This window comes from Lathyrus oleraceus, chromosome 5 (genome assembly GCF_024323335.1).
Source record: "Lathyrus oleraceus cultivar Zhongwan6 chromosome 5, CAAS_Psat_ZW6_1.0, whole genome shotgun sequence".
NCBI classification, from domain to species: Eukaryota; Viridiplantae; Streptophyta; class Magnoliopsida; order Fabales; family Fabaceae; genus Lathyrus; species Lathyrus oleraceus.
Genome location: NC_066583.1, coordinates 413,536,261 through 413,563,116, shown reverse-complemented (window position 1 = coordinate 413,563,116; position 26,856 = coordinate 413,536,261). Strand labels below are relative to the sequence as shown.

General features: G+C 41.6%; 3 protein-coding genes and 1 pseudogene across 3 annotated transcripts; all 4 read left to right on the top strand.

Annotated features, from left to right (window-relative positions):
- Positions 1–6,409: 6,409 nt before the first annotated feature.
- On the top strand, positions 6,410–7,598 carry LOC127081093 (pentatricopeptide repeat-containing protein At4g02750). The gene is made up of 4 exons (XM_051021379.1): positions 6,410–6,712; positions 6,822–7,012; positions 7,062–7,269; positions 7,389–7,598. The coding sequence occupies exons 1-4, from the start codon at positions 6,410–6,412 to the stop codon at positions 7,596–7,598; spliced, it is 912 nt and encodes a 303-aa protein (XP_050877336.1).
- Positions 7,599–8,780: 1,182 nt separating this feature from the next.
- LOC127085160 (pyrophosphate-energized vacuolar membrane proton pump 1-like) lies at positions 8,781–10,529 on the top strand (annotated as a pseudogene).
- A 3,383-nt stretch (positions 10,530–13,912) lies between these two features.
- LOC127081092 (uncharacterized) lies at positions 13,913–15,055 on the top strand. Its single transcript, XM_051021377.1, has one exon. It carries the CDS (start codon positions 13,913–13,915, stop codon positions 15,053–15,055), a length of 1,143 nt encoding a protein of 380 aa, XP_050877334.1.
- A 399-nt stretch (positions 15,056–15,454) lies between these two features.
- On the top strand, positions 15,455–24,275 carry LOC127081091 (uncharacterized). The gene is made up of 4 exons (XM_051021376.1): positions 15,455–15,980; positions 16,089–16,700; positions 16,839–17,319; positions 23,987–24,275. Exons 1-4 carry the CDS (start codon positions 15,455–15,457, stop codon positions 24,273–24,275), a joined length of 1,908 nt encoding a protein of 635 aa, XP_050877333.1.
- The last annotated feature ends 2,581 nt before the right edge of the window (positions 24,276–26,856 follow it).

Sequence of the window (26,856 nt, the reverse complement as noted above, 5' to 3'; positions counted from 1 at the left end):
TTTGAATTTTCAAAACTCTTTTCATAAATACTCATTGTGAATAAACATTAATCCAACTTTGACTTCATTTTGTAAATAGATCTAACTTGTAAATATAACTCATTTCAAGTTGTTTTGTGGTTCCAATGACCACCTTGTTAAAATCTTTTCAAAACATTAGTCATAGGTTTGAGTTATCATAGTGGTTGATGTAAATCTCACCTCATCCTTAGTGGTTGGATTGTAAGCCTTCCATGCTTATTATAGGGTTAACCCCTCACTAGTATGTCGAAGCCTTCCTCACATGGTGGATTTTTGGTTTAGGTTGATTTTTCTTCCTTTGATAACAAAAGACCTTAAGGCTCTTGATTAAAATCAATTCATCAATCTTTGAAATTTTTATCCCGAACTACGAGGTTTTGATCCTCCTTTGTGATGGTACGTAGGCAATGGGGTCATCCATTCAAACAACAAAATTTGTAAATATAATCTATTCTCTTTGCATCCCCCCAATCTTTTGTACAAATCTTTTCACAAATACCAACCTACGACACATATTTGCAAAAAGGGTTCCCTTAGAGTACTAAGGATATTTTGGGTGCGTAAAACCTTCCCATTTCATAACCAACCCCCTTACCTAGATCTCTGACATTTTTATTAGTTTTTGATTTGAAAAACAACTTACTTGGCTTTTGTTCGCTTTTTAGCCTTTCCTTTGGACAAATAAAAGTGTGGTGGCGACTCGAATTGGATGTTTACTTTTGGTTTAGTCAATAAACCTAAAGATAACGAAAACCCCGATACAGAAAAGTGGCGACTCTGCTGGGGAGGAAACTCTCTAGTGGGTTTAGCCTACTTTTTACTTGTATGTATTGTATGTTTATATTTATTTATGACATATTTTTGTGCAAATTTGGGATGAATGTATTGTTTGTAATGTATGAATTGTTTGATATATTAATTGCTTGTATGCTTGGTGGTTTCTTGTGAGATGAGTTCCATACCCGAACTCGAGTGCACTTATGATAGGAGAATGGCATAGTCTTGTTGACTTGTGTGGAGTTATTCCTTAACAAGTTAACTTGCAAGTCCATTCACTTGGTGGAGGTCTTATTGGGATCACTAATGTCACACGAGTAGTCGTGGTTAGGCATTACTCTTTCCAATAGGAACCCTAGAAGCCAGGGACCTTAGCTACCTAGCCCATCTTGGCCTATTTTAGGACGTAGTGCGAAGGTCGTTCAAGTGTAAGACTTGATGCGATCGTTACACAATACTACACTCATAAGAGTCTCTCTTGAGAATATTTTTGGAGGACGAGTAGTCGCTTTATCCGATAATATCCGAAAGATGAGATGATGACTATGTGAACCTTTTAGAACATGATTGTCAGGTTTAACCATAGTACACTCCTGTTGGGTGGTTCTTAACCGAGACTCCATGCTCGCGACTTACAACAAACCCGTGATTCACGGTCGATCCGTTCTCGTATATCCTCAATATCAATGGAACTTGGGTGTTGATAAGGTGTAAACCATAATCCACCAAAATGGATGATTGATATTGACGATGACTTGAGCCATCCCGTGACCTTTGTGTGGTGTGACTTGCTTGATTCTTGAGTGTATTTGTTGCATCCATGCATCCATGCATTCATTCGCATTCATGTCATCAACAATAAAGATTTTACAAGGAACTTAAGAGGTCTATTTGCAAATTTTCAGACATGGATAAGCAAAGAAGGAATACGAAGAAGTACAGTTTCAGACAACCCGACTTGAAAGAGTTAAGGCGTCTGACATCTTATGTATTAGAGCCCTTGGAATTCAAAGCTCGCCATGGGAAGCTTCTTTCTATCATTTCTACTAAGGTGGATGAGGGTCTGATGAGTATGTTGGTGCAGTTCTACGATCCTCTGTATTGGTGCTTCACTTTTCTGTATTTCTAGCTTTTGCCTACATTGGAGGAGTATGCTTATCGTGTGGGTATACCTATTCTTGACCGTTTGCCGTTCAGTGGTTTAGAGAAGATTCTGTCTTCTCAAGAGATTGCTGACATGCTTCACTTGGAGGTATCTGACATTGTTGCCAATATGACTACCAAAGGTGGAATTCAAGGTCTCCCGTCTGATTTTCTAATTGCCAAAGCTACCTTGTTTGGGAAGGCCATGACTAAAGAAGCTTTTGAAGTCATATTTGTACTCCTCATCTATGGGCTAGTGTTATTTCCCAACATCGACAACTTCGTGGATGTGAACGCTATTAGGATTTTCTCTTCTCTTAGTCCCGTTCCGACTCTGTTGGGTGACACTTATTTCTCTTTGCATATGAGGAATGCAAAGGATGGTGGTTCCATTGTGTGTTGTCTGCCTCTATTGTACAAGTGGTTTATTCGGCACTTGCCTCAGACGCTTGCCTTCAAGGAGAACAAGGTATGTCTACGGTGGTCCATGAAACTTATGTCTCTCACTAATGATGATATCTCTTGGTACAATCGTGTTTATGATGGTGTTCAGATTATTGATTCTTGTGGTGAGTTCTCCAATGTACCTCTTCTTGGTACATGTGGTAGAATTAACTACAATCCTACTTTGGCTCGCCGTCAGCTTGGGTTCCCCTTAAAGGATAAACCTAACAATATTTCGTTGGAAGGCTTATTCTTTCAAGAGAGTAAAGATCCCCAAAACCTGAAGGATAGGATGGTCCACGCCTGGCGCAAGGTTCATAGGAAAGGGAGGAATGAGCTTGTTCCGAAGAACTGTGTTGCTTTGGAGCCTTACACCTCTTGGGTAAGAAAGAGAGCTCTTGAGTACCACATGCCGTACGAGTATCCGAGACCTACCCCTATGATTATGGTTGGGCCTTCAACCCTCCCTAATCAAGGAGTAGAGGAGTTAAGAGACGAAGACCGTTCGCGTGCTTGGGTTCCTGAGCGTGAGGAGCTTCTTCAGCAACTCAAGGATAAGAATGCAGTGATAGAGTTTCTAGAGCATCAGGTTATTGATGAGCTCGATGATATGGTTACTTCTCTCCTTCCTCATTCGTCTAGGTTTTGGAAGAAGAGATATGATCAGCTCGCCAGGGAGAAGGCCAACATGGAAGCAACTTATGAGAGAGAGGTGAAGAGGCTTCGTGCGACGTATCTTCCGATCTTGAAGGCTTTGGACGTTTGCTTCTAGGGCTTCATAGGATGTTTATTCGCCTTTTCTCTTGTATTGTATTTGGTTACCAAGACTGTACTACTTCTTTGGTGTAAAAAGTTTCCAAATATTATATTGCTATGAGTATTCCATATATGTCTTAAAAAGTTCAATATTTTCAAAACATTTGCAAATAGATCTTTATAAAGTTCCTTCGATTAAAAATAAATCATATGCGCGAACATTGCATGCATCATATGCATAAGCAGGTTTTGGTTCCGAGCTCCTTGATACAATGGTCTAACTCTTTGCTCTTCATTTATTTTGAAGACAAGCTGACGCACCGGTACAACACCCGAGCAAATCATCAGAAGATCATGGAACACCTCGAGCGAGAGAACAGAGATCTGAAAGAGGAGATTTCTAGGCTGATTGGCATGATGGAGTCAGTTCTCGCTGCACAGAGTCAAGCTTCTCCAACTCCTGCAACTCCTCCCGCGAGGACAGTCATCTCCGAAGTGGTTACTTCAACAGTGCCTGTTGCCACCGCCCACTTCGCTCCTAGTCTGCCTGATGGATTCCCTTGGGGAATGCCATCCAAATTTGTACCAGAGGGTTTCGCTCCCACCTTTGCTTCTTTGTCGGCATCTAGCCCGGTCATGTCTGTGCCACCTCCCGTTGTACACACTTTGTCGCGTGTTGAAGACACCATCTATCATTCCGAGCCATCTGAGGGCCTGGAAGTTTATGAGAAGATGGATGAGATGAAGGATATATTCCTTGAGCTGCGCAAGGAGTTGAAAATGCTGAGAGGCAAAGATCTGTTTGGGAAGAGTGCTGCTGAACTGTGCTTAGTGCCCAACGTAAAAATCCCAGTTAAATTCAAAGTTCCTGACTTTGAGAAGTACAAGGGAAACACGTGTCCACTCAGCCATCTTGTGATGTATTCTCGCAAGATGTCAACCCAGACAGATAATGATCAACTACTGATTCACTACTTTCAGGATAGCCTGACAAGTGCTGCGCTCAGTTGGTATATGGGCTAGAGAGTGCAAGCATCCGCACTTTCAATGATTTAGGAAAGGCGTTTGTGAAACAGTATAAATACAATATGGACATGGCTCCAGACAGAGATCAGCTGAGGGCAATGCCCTAGAAGAATAAGGAGACCTTCAAGGAATACGCCCAGAGGTGGCGGGAATTGGCATCTCAGATAGTGTCACCCTTGGAGGAGAAGGAGATGACAAAGATCTTTCTGAAGACTTTGAGCTCTTTCTACTATGAGCGCATGATTGCTAGTTCTCCCTCAAACTTTTCCGAAAGGGTAAATATGGGGATGAGGCTAGAAGAGGGAGTCCGTGGAGGACGTTTGTCCCGTGACGGTAGCAATTCGACAAAGAAATATGGAGGATTTGCTAGGAAGAAAGAAGGGGAGAGTCATGTTGTTTCTTCCTATATCAAGAGAAGACCCTCTGTAAGGAGGAAGGAGGTCCAACCAACTGTTAACCAACACCAGGTGGCTCATATAGCACCTGCTTTCAGAGAAGCTCAATAACCACAACAACAACATCGTCAACAACAACAGGCTTACCAGCCTCGCAACAATAACAACACTAGCAACTATGAGAGGAAGAAGGTGACCTTTGACCCGATTCCTATGACCTATGCTGAACTTTATCCTTCCTTAATTGATAGGAAGTTGATAACTCCACGAGATCCTCCTGCTGTGCCAGCCAATCCTTAATGGTGGTACAAGCCTGAACTTCATTATGTGTATCATTCCGGTGCGCCCGGACATGACGTGGAGAATTATTTTCCTTTGAAAACCAAGGTTCAAGACCTTGTGGGGAGTGGGATACTATTCTTTGAGGATGTAGGCCCAAATGTGAAGAAGAACTTATTGCCCGAGCATGGGAAGGCAGCTGTCAATATGGTTCAGGGGCGCCCTGGCAAATACAAAGTCCTTTATGTGAGTGACATAAGGAAGTCCTTGGTAGAGATGCATAGGCTGTTGTGTGAGCACAATCATTATGAGCATGATCATGATAGGTGCCAGGTGTGCACTGTCAATGAAAGAGGATGCCGCAAAATAAGGAAGGACATCCAAGAGATGCTAGACCAAGGGATGATCGAGATACTTCATAATCGTAATGAGGATGAAGTCGATGTTATCACTCCCGTGTTCAAAATTCCCGATCCTGTTGTCATTAAGTATGATGGCAGCAAGAAGAAGAAGTGCCAGCTCTTGTGATTAAGCCAGTGGGCCCTGTCCCGTATGTATCAGATAAAGCGTTCCCATATCGTTATATTGTTGTTATGTTGGAAGATGGGAAGGAGGTGTCGTTGCCCTCAACCTCTATTGTAAACATATCCGACGTTAGTGGAGTGACCCGTAGTGGTCGTGTTTTCTCGGCTCAGCCGAAATCCCATAAAGACGTTGTGAAGAGGGATGTTGTCAATCCTGTCGATCCAGTGGGGACTTCTTCTTCAAATCAGTATGTTCTTGTTGTGAAGGATGTTGACCCTGTTGTTGTTAAAGCAGATAAAGCTCATATCCTGGTTGGCCAGTCTGGCATGTTGAAAGAGGATGGTGATGAGATGTTGAGGCTCATCAAGAGGAGTGAGTACAATGTTCTAGAGTAGTTTCTTCAAACTCCATCAAAGATATTTGTCCTATCTTTGCTGATGAGTTCAGAGCCACATCGTGAAGCGTTGCAAAGGGTGTTTGATGTGGCATACGTGGATGACGATGTCACAATTGAGCAGTTTGATAGCATTGTTGCAAATATAACTGCCTGCAACAATTTGAGCTTCTGTGATGATGATCTTCCCGAGGAGGGGAAATACCACAACTTGGCTTTACATATTTCTATCAAGGGCCTCCCATGAGGCAGAGTGGAGTGGTAGTTAAAGCTTTTGATGGATCGGGTAAAACTGTGATCGGTGAATTAGACCTCCCAATCAAAATTGGACCTAGTGATTTCCAGATCACTTTCCAGATTATGGATATACATCCATCATACAGCTGTTTGCTTGGTTGACCATGGATTCACGAGGCAGGTGTCATACCCCGACTTTGGCCCTAAAACTTGTTTCCCATCAATCGGTCATTTGCATTTCTCTTCATGACCATTTCACGTTTAAACTCTTCATTTCTTATTGAGAGATCTTTCATTCATTCATGTTTAATGATTTCTACGAAGTCATTCATTTGGAAAACAAGGAAAAGTTGAAAAAGCCAAAAGAGTATTCTCAAATGTCATCCATAAAAACCATGCCACATATAATTCCATGATAATCGTGTTTGCAAAAAAAAATGGCAGAGTTATTGAGGCACAACAATTGTTGGATGAAATGTCTCACAGAAACATTATTCCATGGAACACTGTGATTGCTGGGTATCTTCACAATAACATGGTGGAACAAGCCAATAAGTTGTTTGATATGATTCCTGGGAGGGACAATTTTTCGTGGGCTTTGATGGTTACTTGCTATACGCGTAAAGGGAAGCTTGTAAAGGATTTGGTTTCTTATAACTCTATGTTAGCTGGTTATACGCAGAATAGGAAATTGAGTTTGGCAATGCGGTTCTTTGTTTTTTCGAGAGGATGATTGAGAGGAATGTGGTCTCCTAGAATTTAATGGTGGCTGGGTTTGTTAATAGTTGTGACTTGAGTTTTGCTTGGTGGTTTTCTTTGAAAAGATTTCAGATCCTAATGCTGTTTCTTGGGTTACCATGTTATGTGGGTTTGCTAGACACGAAAAGATTTTAGAGGCTAGGAAACTCTTTGACAGAATGCCTTGTAAGAATCTGGTTTCTTGGAATGCGGTGATTGCAACCTATGTCCAAGACTTACAAATTGATGAAGCTGTTAAGCTGTTCAAAGAAATGTCGTATGAAGATTGTGTATCTTGGACTACAATAATTAATGGTTACATTCAGGTTGGCTTTATATTCTCTGCCAGGAGGGGCTTTTCCAGAAGCTAAGGACAATGATCAAGTTCTTGAAGAAAATCAACCTACAGAGACTAATGTTGGTTCAATTCGTGGCCCAACACAATTTATGTTTGAAACCGAAGTTGATCGTATCTTCTCTACGCCATTAGGTTCAACTTTGATGTTTGCTTCTCATGGGAACCAAATTGGACTAGTAAAGCTCATTCAAGGGTACAACTTATCAACTTCAACTGCCAATGGTCTTTATATATCCACCAAAAGTGATGGAACAAAGTCAATTAAGTTGAAAAAAAAAAAGAAATTGTACTTCAGGTGCACTGGCAAGAGACCCTACGGGGATACGTTGCTGGAATTTTAACAACACAGAGAGCCCTTATTGTTTCGGCGTTACTTGATTTGCTTGCAGGAACTTCTATAAAATTTGACAAGGGACTTCCTTCATTTAGATCTCTCTTGTGGGGTGGGCCTGCCCTTCTTTTCTCTGCTACTGCCATATGCAGTCTTGGTTGGGGCTTTGAATGACAGATTGTTGCTTGCTAGCCTTACAGAGATAAATCCTAGATAGAAGAAGGGGGTAGAGATCAAAAGTTGCCTTGTTGGTCTTCTTGAACCAATTCTTATTGGGGTTGCAACAATGCAGCGAAGTTTTGAGCAGAAGCTCGATCTCTCATAAATAATGTATCAAATAACGTCGAGGTTCGACAGCTTGCGCATAACACCTAGGTCTCTGGATATCCTTGCAAGAGGATCTACGGTCTGTGGAAATTTAGCTGTCTCTTTATCACAATTTGGCCCACAGTTCACCCAGGTGATGCGAGGTGTCCATGCTGTTAATGCTCCTCGTTTTTTCCACTGCTTTATATGTTTTGAAAGATGAATTTCTGTGTTCCAGAGATTATCCAAGATGTCCTCCCACATCTCATTTGTTCACCAGTTCAGGCAGTTGGCTTATGCTGTGTCGAATTCGGTTAAATCTCTAGTGCAAACACCTGAAATAGCACCAGTCCTTGCTAAAAGGTCTAGTTTTGAGCTACAGTCTCAACATGTTTCAGCCTCACTTTCTCAAAATACTATTGTGGAAAAGAATGATCAGCCACAATCAACCCCAGTAGAGTTGAATACCTCATCAAACTCTAATATTGTTGCCGAAACATAATATACAAGTTCTGATCTTGCTGCAGCAGTAACACCACAAGGTCTTGTGGCCTCTCATGATCAACCACACTCAATATCAATGGAGTTCCATGCCACTACAGGTTCTGATGTTAATACCTTGATCAAAGGTACACGTTCTGATTCTGGTGCTATCCTAATAGCACCACCACAATCTCCTATTGCTTATGAGATACCCACACCAGCAGTAGTTATACAGACCGAAATGTCAGATAGCAAAGTTCATAATGAGATTCAGAATCATATTGTTGATTCAAATAATCAACAACAATCAACCTCAATGGAGTTGCACGACATTGTCGGTTCTATGACAAACAACCAAACAGAAGTTGTGAATTCTGACTCTACAGCGATAGAAATACATACAGAACCACTTGCATCTCTACTGCCAGATGCAGGGGGGTCAAGTTTTGAGCCTGTTGAGAGCCAACATCCTGCTGAGGAATCAGATATTGAACTACTACCCGCCGTGAGAATGTTGAAGAAAAGATTGAAAGGCATGATAGAAATCAAACTGCCACCTCAAGGGAAATTGTGGTACAGTTCAATGTTGATATCGCTGGTATGGGATCCAATCTATTTGGTTTGTATGCAGAGGCATCTTGTGCAACCTTTGTTGTTGCTTCCATCTCTTCTTTTGGGATTAATCATGAGTTCACTGCCATGTTGTTCCCTCTCATCATCAGTTCTGCGGGTCTCCTTGTTTGCTTGCTGACCACCTTATTTGCGACTGACCTTTTTTTGAGATCAAACTTGTAAAGGAATTTGAGCCAGCATTGAAAAATAGAATTGTCGTTTCAATAGTACTGATGACTGGTAGAATTGCAATTGTTAATTGGTTAGCGCTCCCATCTACCTTCACCATCTTCGAGTTTGGAGAGCAGAAAGTTGTAAAGAACTAGCAGCTATCCTTGTGTGTTTCTGTTGGTCTTTGCACAGAGGCTTATCATTGGATTTGTCACTGAATACTGTACCGGCGATACATACAGCCCTGTGCAAGATGTTGCTGATTCCTGCAGGACTGGTGCTGCTACCAATGTTATCTTTGGTCTTGCCATTGGGATGCAAGTCTGTTATCATTCCTATTTTTTGCCATTTGCAATTAGTATTTTTGTAAGTTTCAGTCTTGATGCCATGTATGGTGTTGCTGTTTGCTACACTTGGAATGTTGAATACTATAGCAACCGGAGTAGCCATCGATGCATACAGTCTAATCAGTGACAATGCCGGAGTTGTTGCCGAGATGGCTGGAATGTGTCACAAAATTCGTGAGAGAACCGATGCTCTTGATGCTGCAGGAAACACAACTGCTGCCATTGGAAAGGGGTTTGCTATTGGTTATGCCGCCCTTGTGTCTTTGGCTCTTTTTGGTGCCTTTGTGAGCCATGCTGGTATTACAACAGTTGATGTCCTGACTCCCAAGGTTTTCATCGGTCTGATTGTGGGTGCCATGCTCTCTTACTGGTTTTCTGACCTGACCATGAAGAGTGTTGGAAGTGCAGCATTGAAGATGGTTGAGAAAGTTTGCAGGCAATTCAACATGATTCCCGGATTGATGGAGGGAACTGCGAAACCTGACTATGCCACATGTGCTACAATCACCACCTCAGATCCAAGTCATGGCTCTTGTCTATATCTTGGAAGTTTTGGCAACAAAAATAGCACCTTTGGCAACTTCACAGCACCATTAATGAATTCAAATTCCGATTCTTCAGCCTACAACATCCACAGCCGCAAATTGAGAATTAAAAGCCTTCTAATGGTGACAGGATTTCTAATATTGGGAGTGGTTTTGCTGTAGTTTATGAACAAATTTTAGTCATACAAATTAATTTGTGGTGGTGATAATGCTACAAATTTGTATCGGTGGTGAAGTGCAGACTGGCTCTGCTCAATCTCCAACCAGTTCGGTAGGGAATGAGTATACAACATCTGTTGGAGGAGGAGGTGTTTTTAATTCTTCTCAGAATGCTGCTGATGAGTATGACTTTGGAGACTTCGTTTTTCCTGACAGTGCTGTTTCGAGCTTTGGAAAAGCTCCGAACATTCCTGATATCGTAGAGAGTAGCCGCTACGTTGCCTCCTCACCCGCGATCGGAGTTTGTTACCGTAGCAAGTAACGCCGCAGCAGGCAGCGAGAAAACTCAGGCCAGGTTGATACAAAGCAAGGATGGTGCAACATAACTTTAAGGAAATGCACTGCAGTAAAACCACAACAACACAAATACTAAAAATCAGTTAATTCTACAACAAACTTTTCAGCTAAGTCAGTTACTGTAGTGAAAGTTTTCTTACCAATAGTGAAGTCTTGGAAATGGAGAGAATTGAGGAAGAGGGACCACAAGTGGAATAAGGACAAAACTCCCCAGACATCCTCTGTACAAAAAACCTCTCCACTGCACAGCAGACCTCCACTACTCTGAAAACGCAGCAGAGAGAAAGGATGATCGGTCATATATAATAGGTGGCCACTGTTCATGAGGAGAGCGGAAAAACCCTAGTTTTCTAGAGAAGGTGAGCGGCTACCATTCAGAAAAGGAGAAGAGAGCTAAAAAACCCTAGTTTTTGGAGAGAACGGGAGTGGCTACCATTTAAAGAGAGAACAAAGGAGAGGATAAAGACATTTTCGAAATCTCTCTCTGCAACACTGTTCATACATAAAAATAATCCTCCATACTCCACGCTTCAGCTGTAAAAACCACAAATCCCTTAAACTCTCCGCCGTCTCCCTTGTTACAACCAGAAAGGCTACAACCAGAACCGCACCGCGACTCGACATTCTTCCGGCGACAACAACAACCTTCGAGCTCAATCCATTCTTCATTTTTCTAGCATTAAACCTTGTCTATTGGGGTGAGGACATCCTCGCCTAAGTCTCCACTGTAGTCACCCAAATCCGATCTCTTTTGCATAGGTAATGGTTTGGTTACGTGTTTTTATTATTGTTTGTTTTTGAATATGCTTGATGAGTTTCTTTACACTTGATGATTGTGTCACTTCAAGATATGTTTGGATTTCCGTTTGAAAGGCTTTGTGATTTCGGTTTTGTGCCGGAGAAACATGTTTCGTGGGATTTGCCGTTGTTTTTAACATCACCATGAAGCAATGTTTCCTGCTGGATAGCCTGTTGTTCCTCTGTTTAGCCTTTTTTACACTTATGCATCTTTTTTCCCTTTTATTATTTTTCCTTGTCGTTGTCATCATCAGTGGACCAGTGGTGGAGTTGGCCAGAGTGTTGGTTTGGTAGGCCCTTAGTCCTGGGTTCAACACCCATGTGTGTTATTTTGTTTTTTCAACATTCCATTTTCTCAGTTTTGTTTTTTTTTTAATTCTCATATTTATGTTTTATTATGATTTCTCCTGCACTCATATCTTCATTATCACTTAATAACACAAATTTGGTATCCTTTAATTTCATCGTCCATTCAAAACCGTTTTAAGAATATAAATCACCGGTTTCTCGATTCAATGTCGAGCCCATTTCCATACCCTTTTAAGTCGATTGCTTTTAAGCATCGCCATCAACCTCACATGGCTTACTCTTGGGCCTTCTTACAATGAGCTCTTAAGCAACATCAACTTAACTTTAAATAATTTCAAACCTCGGTACTTTAATTGTTTTAATTTAATATTCAAATCATTTTCTAAATAAAACGTGAAGAAAAAGATTACCTGGATGGAATGTCCAGTCGTAATCCCGAATATTAGGCTCAAGCTGTAAGAGCTTGTAAGCCATAAATATTCGTCTTCTCTCCAAAATAGTTATGAATATCTAAACCATTTTCTTAATAAAGTTGGAAGAAAAAGATTACCTGGATGGAATGTCCAGTCGTAATCCCGAATATTAGGCTCAAGCTGTAAGAGTTTGCAAGCCATAAATATTCGTCTTCCCTCCAAAACATTCATAAATATTCGAATCATTTTCTTAGAAATATTGGAAAGAAACAGACTGCCTGGGTGGAATGTCCAGACGTAGTCTCGAGTACTAGACCCAAGCTGTAAGAGCTTGCAAGTCATAAGTGCTCGTCTTTCAAACTCCAAAACACCTAATCTTTATTAAACACTTTTTCAAATAAGATGGAAATGGAACATGGTGTATACCGTGCACTCCTGAGGCTAGGATTCGAGATGTATATCTCGCTCATCCAAGTTCTCGCCATCACTCAAAATACATCCAACCAATCAAACTCTTTTTTTGCCGTCGTGCGATTGATCTCTTAAACCTTTTCACAAACGAAAGGTACTTTGTGTCAAAACAATGTAAGGCAATGTTTCTCCACCTGTTTTGGGTAGTCCAACAATGTTTTCGTCGATTTGACACAAAGTAGCTTTCGCTAAAAATCGACCAACAAACAAACATTTTTCTACCCAGAACTACGTAAGCCTTGATTTCTCTTTTGAGATACGTAGGAGCAGGATTTTTAAATCTTGTCAGGCCCACTAATAAAAAACTTAGGTTTAGTCCTTCGTCAAAAATCCAAAAACATTCTCTTCTCATCCTTGCCTAACATTTCAAACTAACACTAACGCACACAACTGACCTAATGGTTCCCGTTGAGTACAACGGACGTGAGGGGTGCTAATACCTTCCCCTTGCGTAATCGACTCCCGAACCCTGATTTGGTTGTGACGACCGTAATCATTGTCGTTTTGTTTCTTGGGTTTTATCGATATTTCCCCTTTCCTTTTTAGGAATAAATAAAGTTCGGTGGCGACTCTGTTCAGTCCATCATTGCGAGCGTGCGATCACGCTTCGCTTTAAAGTCGTATCCCCATTTTTCGAGGTGCGACAGATGGCGACTCTGCTGGGGACTACTCAAATCCCTAAGTGAGTCAAACCTAGTTAGGTCGTTTGTGTGCCTTTATTTGTTTACTTATGTGGCTTTTCTTTATTGTTTTTACTATCTCTATTGTCATATTGATATGAATCTGTTGTATTGGTTCGGTTATGGTGTGGTACTTGGATACTCTGATTGCAAACCTTGTGGGAAAGACTTTTTACCCGAGTCTCGAGTAAAAACATAAGATAGGACGAGGTTGAGTAGTGCGGGTCCGCGAGATGTATTTCTCGTTGGGTCGGTACGATAACCTTACTTAGAGTATATTCTTGAGAGGATGTTGTCGCTCGGCAAGTAAGTTGCCGTAAGCTTCGATATTTTCTTTAGGATCCATGACTCTGAGAACCATTTGTAGAACCTTAGTTCTTTGCCCAACTAGGAAAGATGGTTGCGTAGTGTGGGTCTGCGAGATGTATTTCTCGTTGGATCGATGCGAGAACCTCACTTAGAGTAGATTCTTTAGATGGAGTTGATGCCCGGCAAGTAAGTTGCCGCAGGTAGCAAACAGTCTAATGGATCCATGACTCTAGGAACCTTGAAAAGAAAAAACCTTAAATCATACCTGGTGAGAACCTTGTTCTATATAAAGCAATCAAATTTATCCATACCTCGGACCTTTGAACCTATCCAAAAAAAAAACATTGCATCCATCCATTCATTGCATATGCATAAAAAGCAAAACTCTTGGTTTTTATCAAACAAAATGCATCCATACATGCATTCATACATTTTCAATAAAAAGAGTCTCACTCCGCCCTTTCTTCCTCTAGTTTCACGCTGAATTTTCAACACCGGTACAATACTCGCGCCAGAGCAAGACAGAGAATGGCTGAACAAGAACAAGAGAGCGCCCGAGTTAGAGCCGAGTTGGATGAAATCAAGGGAGGCATGTCCCAGATGCGAGAGATGATGCAAGCTTTAACCTTCAGGTTTGAGGTTCCACAAGCGACTGTGATTTCAGAGACCACGGGCCCAGCAGTGGAAGTCCCACCTCAGAGGACGTTACCCTTAACCCTTCCTCCATATGGGTTACCCTATGATTTCGTCCCCCGAGCGGAGGTGGTGCACGAAATGGGGCAATCTGTCCAACAAGCTGTGCCATTACCAGTTTACACCAACGCACGTCCAGTCATCCATACTGTGGTTCCACCAGCCGCCTATGTTAGGCATGTTCCTCATTATGAAGATCAAAACCACATGTATCAGACTGTCGACTCAACTGTTGCTGGTGACGAAGTAAGGTTTGAGGACTTCAGGGAGGTAAAGGAGAACATGCAGCTCCTTGAGAAGAAGTTCCGAGATCTAGAAGGAGACCAAGTCTTTGGATCTGCTGCCAAAGAAATGTGCCTGGTGTCCAGGTTGGTGATTCCAGCCAAATTCAAAACTCCAGACTTCGACAAATACAAGGGGCATACTTGTCCAAAAATCCATCTCATCATGTATTATCGAAAAATGGATGCACACGTGGAGGACGACAAGTTGATGATCCACTACTTTCAAGACAGCTTGAGTGGAGCTCCTTCCAAATGGTATCTAAGTCTGGATCAGAATAGGATCAGGTGTTTCCAGGACCTGTCAGACACGTTCATAAAACATTACAAATATAATATGGATATGGCGCCTGACAGAAGACAGCTGCAGAGCATGTTCCAACATGACAAGGAGTCCTTCAAAGAGTACGCTCAGAGATGGAGGGAGCTGGCTTCTCAAGTCGAACCACCTCTTGCTGAGAAGGAATTGGCTGAACTGTTCATCGACACTGTCCAACCCCAATTCTACGAGAAGATGGTTGGAAGTGCTTCCCTGGGATTCTCGGAGCTTGTGGCTATAGGAGCTCGCGTTGAATATGGTGTAAGGAATGGCAAACTGGCGGTTGTAGCTGGAACTTCAAGTGCTAATCCAAAGAAGTTCTCTGGAGGGTTTCCTAGAAAGAAGGAAGGGGAAACAAATGATGTGATTGCTGGTTAAGGAAGAGTTCCTCCAAGAAGGAGACCACAATAATATCCACCTCAGCAATATGTTCAACAACCAATTCCCTATCAACAACCCATGTATCCCGTCCAGTATGCTCCGCAACCATACGTAGCTGCCGTGACGCCTGCATTCAATCAACAGCCTGCTCAGGCTTATCAAGCGCCTCCAGCTTATCGACCAGCTCCAGTTCAATAACGTGTTGCGGCTCCGCCAGCTTATCAACAAGCACCAGTAGCTCCTGTTTATCAACAACCGAGAGCTCAAGCGCCGAGGCAGAATGCTCAAAACCAAAATAGGAGACAAGGGGAAAGGGCGACCTTTAATCCAATCCCAATGTCCTACACTGAGCTTTATCCCTCCTTGTTGAAAAAGGGGTTGGTAGTTCCCAGACCTATGGGACCTCCACCTGATCGTCTTCCTCCATGGTACAACCCTAATGCACATTGTCCTTTTCATGAAGGTGCCCCCGGGCATGACCTAGAGGGTTGTTACGCTCTAAAGCATAGGGTTCGGGAATTGATTGAGAGCAAGATCTTGTCTTTTAAGGACATGGGGCCGAATGTGAAGAACAATCCTCTTCCTCCCCATGGAGATCCCGCGGTAAATGCCATTGAAGATGCCTCTGCTGGTGTTACGGTTGATAAGGTGGATGATGTGAAGACTCCTTTGGTGGCATTCCATGCCCGATTGGTGGAAGCTGGCCTGATTAATGTAAATCATGAAAATTGTGAAGAGTGTGTCACACATCCAAAAGGGTGTCAGATGGTGCGAGACAATATTCAAAGCTTGATGGATGAAGGAATGCTTCAAATATCCAGTGTTGTGAAGAACGAAGATGTGTTGGTGATTGAACCTTGTTTCAATTTACCTGAACCAGTCGAAATCCCATATTATAGTGGAGGAATGGTCCCGGTGAACAGTAAGCCATCGCCTGTCGAGATATGTATGCCCACGCCTTTTCCCTAAGAGAGCACCAAGGCTGTGCCTTGGAAATATGAGATTACTGTTGTGGATAAGGTTGTTGAAGGAAGTTCAGACGCTGAGGTGACAGAAGCTGTAAGTGAAGACGTCACAAATATTGCAGGAATGAGCAGAATGACCCGTAGTGGTCGAATTTATACGCCTGAATTCAATGTGACTCCTCAAGGGCCAAATAAGGAATCAGCGGTTGCAGCTCCCACTAAAGAACCCGAAGTGGTCCAATCCGAAGATGCTGTTGAATTCTTGAAGTTGATCAAGAAAAGTGACTACAAGGTTGTGGACCAGTTGCATCAAACACCATCTAAGATCTCTATTATGTCTCTTCTATTGAACTCCCAAGCCCATAGGGAAGCTTTGTTGAAGGTGCTTGCTCAAGCTCATGTAACACAAAGCATAACAGTAGACCAATTTGATGGAGTAGTTGCAAATATCACAGCCTGCAATACTTTGAGCTTCAGTGGAGAAGAATTACCTGAGGATGGACAAAATCACAACCGTGCTCTCCATATCTCGGTGAAATGCAAAGATGATGCTTTGGCGAAAGTGTTGGTTGATATTGGATCTTCGCTGAATGTTATGCCAAAGAGAACACTCGCCAAATTATCTTATCAAGGACCAGCTATGAAGCCTAGTGCCTTGGTAGTGAAAGCTTTTGATGGTTCCAGGAGAACAGTGATTGGAGAGGTTGAATTGCCCATATTGATTGGCCCTCATGTATTCCCGATTAATTTCCAAGTCATGGATATTAATCCAGCATATAGCTGCTTATTGGGGCGTCCTTGGATTCATGCTGCAGGGGCAGTTACCTCCATCTTACACCAAAAGATGAAGTTTGTGGTGGACAATCAACTAATCATCATTTCTGGAGAAGAAGACTTTGTGGTCAGTCACCTTTCATCCTTCAGATATATCGAGGCTGATGAGGACGCTTTGGAAACTTCTTTCCAAGCTCTTGAAATAGCCAATGCCACTTTTGTGGAAATGAAGGGCCCTGTTGGGAAAGCTTGTTCATCTTTCGCTTCTCTAAAAAGCGCAAAGTCTAGTATTGAAGGAGGAAACCCTGAAGGTTGGGGTCAACTTATTGATATGCGTGAGAAGCATGATCGCTTTGGTCTGGGATATGTGCCTTCCGCTGCGAAAGGAGCCCGAGCCCCTACAAAGGACAACACTCGAAGCATCCAGGAAGTATTCCTCAGCATAGGATTCATCCATGGAGATCAAGTCAATGCAATTGAAGATAGCACCGCAGATGAAGATGAGCCATGTTTGGTTTACCGGTGTGAGACAGCTTTGAACAACTGGAAGGCAGTTGAGATCCCCGAAATTTTTCCTTTGTCAAAGTAATAATTGTTGTTTTTTTTTCCTCTCAAATCCTTAGCTCTGCCCAAGGCTAATGGATCATGTTTTAGTGCCCCTTTTTCATTTTCAAATAATCATTATCAATGAATGAAAGGCATTTTGTTAAATTCTTATTATTCATTTACTTGGCTTTCTCTTAAGAAAATGGCAATCTTTTCAAAAACAAAAAAAAAATCATTTATGCATTTTCTATTTTTACTTTTCTAAAAGAAATCAATCATTCAAACATGCAGAAAAAACGATAACCCCGTTGAATCCAATGACTTTACTACCTCTCATAACTTTGACTCCCCTATCTACCAAGCGGGAGAGGAGGGTGAAGAAGATTGTTACATCCCCGACAAACTGGCAAGGCTGCTCGAGCACGAGTCCAAAGCCCTTCAGCCACATGAAGAACCGGTGGAAACGATCAACCTTGGCACAGAAGAAGAGAAGAAAGAAGTCAAAATCGGCACCACGCTTGAAGCAAGCATCAAAGAGAGATTGGTCAAGCTGCTACAAGAATATGTGGATGTATTTGCATGGTCATACCAGGATATGCCAGGTCTAGACACCGACATCGTTGAGCACAAGCTCCCGCTTCAGCCAGAATGCCCGCCAGTAAAACAAAAACTCCGAAGAACAAGACCGGATATGGCTCTGAAGATTCGTGAAGAAGTCAAACGACAATTTGACGCTGGTTTTCTCGCAGTGGCGAAGTACCCACAATGGGTAGCTAACATTGTACTTGTGCCCAAAAAGGATGGAAAGGTGAGGATGTGTGTTGACTATAGAGATCTGAACAAAGCTAGTCCAAAGGACGATTTCCCTCTACCACACATTGATACTCTAGTAGACAACACTGCAAGATTTGTTGTCTTCTCCTTTATGGACGGTTTTTCGGGATACAACCAAATCAAGATGGCTCCAGACGACATGGAGAAGACCATTTTTATTACCCCTTGGGGAACTTTTTGCTATAAGGTAATGCCTTTCGGCCTTAAAAATGCTGGGGCAACTTACCAAAGAGCTATGGTTACTCTCTTCCATGATATGATGCACAAGGAGATAGAGGTCTATGTTGACGACATGATCGCTAAATCTCAGAATGAAGAAGATCATATGAGCCATCTGAAGAAGCTATTTGAATGCCTCAGAAAGTTTAGATTACGATTAAACCCTGCAAAATGCACATTCGGTGTCCGTTCAAGGAAGTTGCTTGGTTTCATCGTTAGTCAACGAGGAATTGAGGTGGACCCTGACAAGGTCCGAGCTATACAAGAAATGCCTGCTCCACGCACCGAGCGAAAGGTTAGAGGTTTCCTTGGATGTTTGAATTACATCTCAAGGTTTATCTCACATATGACGGCCACGTGTGAGCCTATCTTCAAATTGCTTCGAAAAGATCAAGTTGTTGAATGGAATTCTGATTGTCAAAATGCTTTTGAGAATATCCGTCAATACTTGCAAGAGCCTCCTATTTTGATTCCACCTGTCCCAAGAAAGCCATTAATCATGTATATGACTGTGCTTGAAGGATCAATGGGATGCGTGCTGGGGCAGCATGACGAAACTGGTCGGAAAGAACATGCTATTTACTATCTGAGTAAAAAGTTTACCGATTGTGAAAGTCGATATTCACTTTTGGAGAAAACTTGTTGTGCGCTAGCATGGGCCGCTCATCGTTTGAGGCAGTACATGATTTGCCATACTACTTTGTTGATCTCGAAGATGGATCCAATAAAGTATATCTTTGAGAAACCTGCCTTAACGGGAAGACTTGCCCGTTGGCAGATGCTTTTGTCAAAGTATGACATCCAGTACGTAACCCAGAAGGCAATTAAGGGAAGTGTGTTAGCAGAGTATCTTGCTCACCAACCAGTTGAAGACTATCATCCATTGAAGTTTGATTTCCCCGATGAGGATATAATGGTGGTAAAGGATTATGAGATCCCAAGCCCAGATGAAGGACCAGAACCAGGGTCTCGATGGAAGCTCGCGTTCGATGGTTCTTCCAATTACAATGGTCATGGTGTGGGAGTTGTTTTGATGAATCCAAATGGTGGTTTTACCCCTTTCACAGCAAGGTTGTGTTTTGATTGTACGAATAATGTCGCTGAATATGAAGCTTGTATCCTTGGTCTTGAAGCCGTAATTGATCTCCGAATCAAGATCCTTGAGGTGTATGGAGATTCAGCCTTAGTGATCTATCAGGTCAAAGGTGAATGGGAGACCCGTGATGCGAAGCTGATCCCGTATCGCGCTCATGTTGTGAAGATGATAGAATACTTCGACGATATCACTTTCCATCACATCCCAAGAGTAGAAAATTAAGTGGCTGACGCTTTGGCAACATTAGCGTCAATGTACCAAGTCAGATTCCATAATGAAGCTCCACTTATTCGAATCGAGCGAAGAGACGAGCATGCCTACTGTCAGCTGATTGAAGAAGAAACTGATGGTAAACCATGGTTTCATGACATCAAGCGATATCTTCTAAGTCAAGAGTATCCAGAAGATGCTACGTTGTTGGATAAGAAAACTCTGAGGAGGTTATCATCCAAATTCTTTTTGAGCAATGATGTGCTTTACAAGAGAAACCATGACATGGTTCTGCTCAGATGCGTGGATAGACACGAAGCAGACATGTTAATCAAGGAGATTCATGAAGGATCCTTTGGGACCCATTCCAATGGACATGCCATGGCCAAAAAGATTTTGAGAGCTGGCTATTACTGGTTAACCATGGAGTCTGATTGTTTCAGCTATGCAAGAAAATGTCATAAATGCCAAATTTATGCTGATAAGGTGCATGTGCCGCCAACACTGTTGAATGTTTTGACATCACCTTGGCCTTTCTCAATGTGGGGCATCGACATGATTGGTGCTATAGAACCTAAGGCTTCCAATGGTCACCGCTTCATCCTGGTTGCCATCGATTACTTTACTAAATGGGTAGAGGCTGCTTCCTACACCAATGTGACGAGACATGTGGTTGCTCGCTTTATCAAGAAGGAGATTATCTGCCGCTATGGAATCCCAAGCAAGATCATCACCGACAACGGTTCAAACTTGAACAATAAGACAATGACAAAGTTATGTGAGAGTTTCAAGATTGACCACCATAATTCTTCTCCATACCGTCCAAAGATGAACGGTGCTGTTGAAGCTGCCAATAAAAATATCAAGAAGATCCTGCAAAAGATGGTGAAAACTTATAAGGATTGGCACGAGATGCTACCCTTTGCTTTGCATGGATACCGGACTTCAGTCCGCACTTCAACAGGGGCAACCCCATTCTCCTTAGTATATGGGATGGACGCAGTCCTCCCAATCGAAGTAGAGATACCTTCCACGAGAATATTGATGGAAGCCAAGCTGGATGAAGCTGAATGGATCCAGAATAACTATGATCAACTTAATCTCATTGATGAGAAGCGGATGACCGCTCTGTGCCATGGACAATTGTACCAGCAACGAATCAAGAAGGCATTTGACAAGAAGGTCCGTCCTCGAGAGTTCAAGGAAGGAGATCTCGTGCTCAAGAAGATCTTGCCAGTACACAAAGATTCATGTGGAAAGTGGACTCCCAACTATGAAGGCTCATACGTTGTAAAGAGAGCATACTCTGGAGGTGCTCTAGTTCTCACAACTATGGATGGTGAAGAGCTCATTCACCCTGTGAACTCTGATGCAGTCAAAAAATACTATGCCTAACAAATCCCGGTGGACTGAAAACCCGAAAGGGCGGTCCAGGCAAAAGTTAGGGATAAAAAAAATGGTAGCTCGCTAAGTTGAAAACCTGAAAGGGCGACTTAGGCAAAAAGGAGCGTCCCGGTGGATTGAAAACCCAAAAGGGCGATCCAGGCAAAAATTAGGGACAAAAGGCATAGACTGCATCGGTTCGTCACTAATCAACACAGAAGGGTTGAAAGTGGAAGAGCAACTTGACTGCTCCCTTCAGAAGCGAAGTTTTGTGGAGTCATTGTTATTAGGGATAGTAGTAGTCATTGCGATTCAATGTAAACCTTTCCCTATTGCCATTTTCAAATTTGTAAAATTCCATGGAGCTACACCATTTGTGTGCTACCATTCTTGAATAAATACAAGTTTGCCTATCAAATTATATCATTTGCTATTTTTCTCTGATTTTCTTTGTTATGCAAAGTGTCATTTATTGGTTAATAATGAATTTTGAACTCAAAAAGAAATTTTCAACATATTGAGAAACACAATTTTGCTTTGACATGTGGAAATATTAAAAGGAAATCTTTCGTCTTTCCCCGCAAGTCTCAAGTTGCAAGACTCCCCTTGGATGATCAACATCTATCTCCAGAGAGCACAAATTTATCATTCTCTGGAAGGATTATTGGGTCAGTTGTAACTGTTCAGCTTGATAGATCCTCCTTTATTGAATTTACTCACTCCTTTGGTTGAGTTATTGGTGTTGAGGATTCAGTACCTCCCTAAAGCTTTCCTTAATTATCAGTCTGTATATTGTCAGCATTTGCATTTCATGATCATTCATACATCATGCATATAAGCAAAATCCAAACCATGCATAGCCGAAATGTACTTTGTGCTCATTTTGCATTGACCCAGGTCACGTTGGTGATTGTTATCCCTTGACCCAAAGACCAGTTGTCGCTAGTATCGTCGTTGGCATCACTACCAGTCTGTTTGTAAGTACATTTGTAATTGATATCTGAAGTTTGGTTGTAATCCATTGCTTCTGGTCAAAGTCCAGTTGTTGCTGGCAAGCTGGTTGTAATCCATTGCTTTTGGTCAAAGTCCAGTTGTTGCTGGCAAGCTGGTTGTAATCCATCGCTTTTGGTCAAAGTCCAGTTGTTGCTGGCAAAGTTGGTTGTAGTCTATTACTTACGGTCAAAAGTCCAATTGTTGTTGGCACGTACAGAGAGTTTAACTACCTTGTCTTTCCTGATGGTTCCGTGAAAGTCATGTATGACTTATCATCTTGAGGAATTTCCAGAAGCTTGGAGGTTCTTCGTGTTAGAAAGCTCCAATGATGTTCCTTTGTATGTTTTCCAATATTCTCAGGTCATGTATGAACCTATTGGTAAAACTCCCTTTGATTTTTCCCAAGTGATGTCAGGTCATGTATGAACCTGTTAATTGAGCACTCTTTGAATAGACAAGTGTTGTCAGGTCATGTATGAACCTGTTGTTGAAAATTCTTTGAATGTCTCTGTTTTGTCAGGTCATGTATGAACCTGTTGTTGAAAATTCCCTGAATGTTCCTGTTTTGTCAGGTCATGTATGAACCTGTTGCTGAACATTTTGTTCCAATATTGTCAAGTCATGTATGAACTTGTTGTGGAAATTTTCCCAAAATGTTCAAGTTTATCATCAGGTCATGTATGAACCTGTTGATATACTCTTTTTGAATGTTTCCGAGTTTGTTAGGTCATGTCTGAACCTGCTGTCAGAACTTCTTGGTATCCCCCAGCATTGTCAGGTCATGTATGAACCCGTTGCTGTTGATCTTTTATTCCAATATTTCTAGGTCATGTCTGAACCTATTTTGGAGAATCTTTCTCTATGATTATTTCAGTGTTCTCAGGTCATGTATGAACTTGTTGATACACTCTTTTTGATTTTTCTATTTGTTGTCAAGTCATGTTTGAACTGGTTGTCAGAACCGTTCTTGGTATCCCCCAGCATTGTCAGGTCATGTATGAACCTGCTGTTGAGCTTTTATTCCAGTATTACCAGGTCATGTATGAACCTGTTTTAAAGAATCTTTCTATATGATTGTTTCAGTGTTACCAGGTCATGTATGAACCTGTTTCAAAGAATCTTTCTCTATGATTGTTTCAGTGTTACCAGGTCATGTATGAACCTATTTTAAAGAATCTTTCTCTATGATTGTTTCAGTGTTATCAGGTCATGTATAAACCTGTTGTCGAAATTTTTCTTATTCGGGTTTAGTAAGTCATGTGTGAACTTACTGCCGAAATCTCTTGTATTCTAAGTGTCGTTCATCGAATTTCACTTTAAGTACTCTCTAGTGTGTGTCTGATTCTCTAGCAGGATTGTTTTCCCTAGTGAGTTGGTTTTTTACCATTTGTCTGTCTCCCTATGGACCATCACATTCCCCACAGATCGGTCTGTCCAGTAACATCTCCTGTTAAGGATTCACTGCATCCCTAATAGATAAATTCAAAAAAAATAAAGAGTCCTGCATCCATGCATATCATATCATAGCATTTTCATCTTCAGGTCCAAAATCTGGGTCTCCATGGTATTTAACCATCCCCCACTGCGATCCGATGAAAAGTGTCGTTTCATTTTCCTCTGGTGGAGGATGTTTAAATAGGGGCAACTGTCATACCCCGATTTTGGCCCTAAAACTTGTTTCCCATCAATCGGTCATTTGCATTTCTCTTCATGACCATTTGACGTTTAAACTCTTCATTTCTTATTGAGAGATCTTTCATTCATTCATGTTTAATGATTTCTACGAAGTCATTCATCTGGAAAACAAGGAAAAGTTGAAAAAGCCAGAAGAGTATTCTCAAATGTCACCCACAAAAACCATGCCACATATAATTCCATGATAATCGTGTTTGCAAAAAAAAATGGCAGAGTTATTGAGGCACAACAATTGTTGGATGAAATGTCTCACAGAAACATTATTCCATGGAACACTGTGATTGTTGGGTATCTTCACAATAACATGGTGGAACAAGCCAATAAGTTGTTTGATATGATTCCTGGGAGGGACAATTTTCCGTGGGCTTTGATGGTTACTTGCTATACGCGTAAAGGGAAGCTTGTAAAGGATTTGGTTTCTTATAACTCTATGTTAGCTGGTTATACGCAGAATAGGAAATTGAGTTTGGCAATGCGGTTCTTTGTTTTTTCGAGAGGATGATTGAGAGGAATGTGGTCTCGTAGAATTTAATGGTGGCTGGGTTTGTTAATAGTTGTGACTTGAGTTTTGCTTGGCGGTTTTCTTTGAAAAGATTTCAGATCCTAATGTTGTTTCTTGGGTTACCATGTTATATGGGTTTGCTAGACACGAAAAGATTTTATAGGCTAGGAAACTCTTTGACAGAATGCCTTGTAAGAATGTGGTTTCTTGGAATGCGGTGATTGCAACCTATGTCCAAGACTTACAAATTGATGAAGCTGTTAAGCTGTTCAAAGAAATGCTGTATGAAGATTGTGTATCTTGGACTACAATAATTAATGGTTACATTCAGGTTGGCTTTATATTCTCTGCCAGGAGGGGCCTCTCAAGAAGCTAAGGACAATGATCAAGTTCTTGAAGAAAATCAACCTACAGAGACTAATGTTGGTTCAATTCGTGGCCCAACACAATTTATGTTTGAAACCGAAGTTGATCGTATCTTCTCTACGCCATTAGGTTCAACTTTGATGTTTGCTTCTCATGGGAACCAAATTGGACTAGTAAAGCTCATTCAAGGGTACAACTTATCAACTTCAACTGCCAATGGTCTTTATATATCCACCAAAAGTGATGGAACAAAGTCAATTAAGTTGAAAAAAAAATTGTACTTCAGGTGCACTGGCAAGAGACCCTACGGGGATACGTTGCTGGAATTTTAACAACACAGAGAGCCCTTATTGTTTCGGCGGCACTTGATTTGCTTGCAGGAACTTCTACAAATTTTGACAAGGGACTTCCTTCATTTAGATCTCTCTTGTGGGGTGGGCCTGCCCTTATTTTCTCCGCTACTGCCATATGCAGTCTTGGTTGGGGCTTTGAATGACAAATTGTTGCTTGCTAGCCTTACAGAGATAAATCCTAGACAGAAGAAGGGGGTAGAGATCAAAAGTTTCCTTGTTGGTCTTCTTGAACCAATTCTTATTGGAGTTGCAACAATGCAGCGAAGTTTTGAGCAGAAGCTCGATCTGTCATAAATAATGTATCAAATAACGTCGAGGTTCGACAGCTTGCGCATAACACCTAGGTCTCTGGATATCCTTGCAAGAGGATCTACGGTCTGTGGAAATTTAGCTGTCTCTTTATCATAATTTGGCCCATAGTTCACCCAGGTGATGCGAGGTGTCCATGCTGTTAATGCTCCTCGTTTTTTCCACTGCATTATATGTTTTGAAAGATGAATTTCTGCGTTCCAAATATTATCCAAGATGTCCTCCCACATCTCATTTGTTCACCAGTTCAGGCAGTTGGCTTATGATGTGTCGAATTCGGTCAAATCTCTAGTGCAAACACCTGAAATAGCACCAGTCGTTGCTAAAAGGTCTAGTTTTGAGCTACAGTCTCAACATGTTTCAGCCTCACTTTCTCAAAATACTACTGTGGAAAAGAATGATCAGCCACAATCAACCCTAGTAGAGTTGAATACCTCATCAAACTGTAATATTGTTGTCGAAACATAATATACAAGTTCTGATCTTGCTGCAGCAGTAACACCACAAGGTCTTGTGGCTTCTCATGATCAACCACACTCAATATCAATGGAGTTCCATGCCACTACAGGTTCTGATGTTAATACCTTGATCAAAGGTACACGTTCTGATTCTGGTGCTATCCTAATAGCACCACCACAATCTCCTATTGCTTATGAGATACCCACACCAGCAGTAGTTATACAGACCGAAATGTTAGATAGCAAAGTTCATAATGAGATTCAGAATCATATTGTTGATTCAAATAATCAGCAACAATCAACCTCAATGGAGTTGCACGACATTGTCGGTTCTATGACAAACAACCAAACAGAAGTTGTGAATTCTGACTCTACAGCGATAGAAATACATACAAAACCATTTGCATCTCTACTGCCAGATGCAGGGGGGTCAAGTTTTGAGCCTGTTGAGAGCCAACATCCTGCTGAGGAATCAGATATTGAACTACTACCCGCCGTGAGAATGTTGAAGAAAAGATTGAAAGGCATGATAGAAATCAAACTGCCACCTCAAGGGAAATTATGGTACAATTCAATGTTGATATCGCTGGTATGGGATCCAATCTATTTGGTTCGTATGCAGAGGCATCATGTGAAACCTTTGTTGTTGCTTCCATCTCTTCTTTTGGGATTAATCATGAGTTCACTGGCATGCTGTTCCCTCTCATCATCAGTTCTGTGGGTCTCCTTGTTTGCTTGCTGACCACCTTATTTGCGACTGACCTTTTTTTGAGATCAAACTTGTAAAGGAATTTGAGCCAGCATTGAAAAATAGCATTGTCTTTTCAACAGTACTGATGACTGGTAGAATTGCAATTGTTAATTGGTTAGCGCTCCCATCTACCTTCACCATCTTCGAGTTTGGAGAGCAGAATGTTGTAAAGAAATAGCAGCTATCCTTGTGTGTTTCTGTTGGTCTTTGCACAGAGGCTTATTGTAACACCCCGATAATAATATGATCATTATTTAAATTAAGTTAATAATAGATTTATTAATTTAATTAGATAATTGGATTATTATTATTATTATTATTTTGGAATTATTGAATTATTATTA

What these genes read in the sequence shown, in the direction of transcription:
- LOC127081091 (XM_051021376.1), top strand. Translation starts at nt 15,455, where the DNA reads ATGGGACCTCCACCTGATCGTCTTCCTCCATGGTACAACCCTAATGCA. An exon ending in GGTAGTGAAAGCTTTTGATG is followed by an intron (nt 16,701 to 16,838) that starts GTTCCAGGAGAA and finishes TTCATGCTGCAG; the next exon opens with GGGCAGTTACCTCCATCTTA. An exon ending in GAGCCATGTTTGGTTTACCG is followed by an intron (nt 17,320 to 23,986) that starts GTGTGAGACAGC and finishes AAAAAATGGCAG; the next exon opens with AGTTATTGAGGCACAACAAT.
- LOC127081092 (XM_051021377.1), top strand. Translation starts at nt 13,913, where the DNA reads ATGGCTGAACAAGAACAAGAGAGCGCCCGAGTTAGAGCCGAGTTGGAT.
- LOC127081093 (XM_051021379.1), top strand. Translation starts at nt 6,410, where the DNA reads ATGATAATCGTGTTTGCAAAAAAAAATGGCAGAGTTATTGAGGCACAA. An exon ending in GTTTGGCAATGCGGTTCTTT is followed by an intron (nt 6,713 to 6,821) that starts GTTTTTTCGAGA and finishes TTCTTTGAAAAG; the next exon opens with ATTTCAGATCCTAATGCTGT. An exon ending in ATGGGAACCAAATTGGACTA is followed by an intron (nt 7,270 to 7,388) that starts GTAAAGCTCATT and finishes ATTGTACTTCAG; the next exon opens with GTGCACTGGCAAGAGACCCT.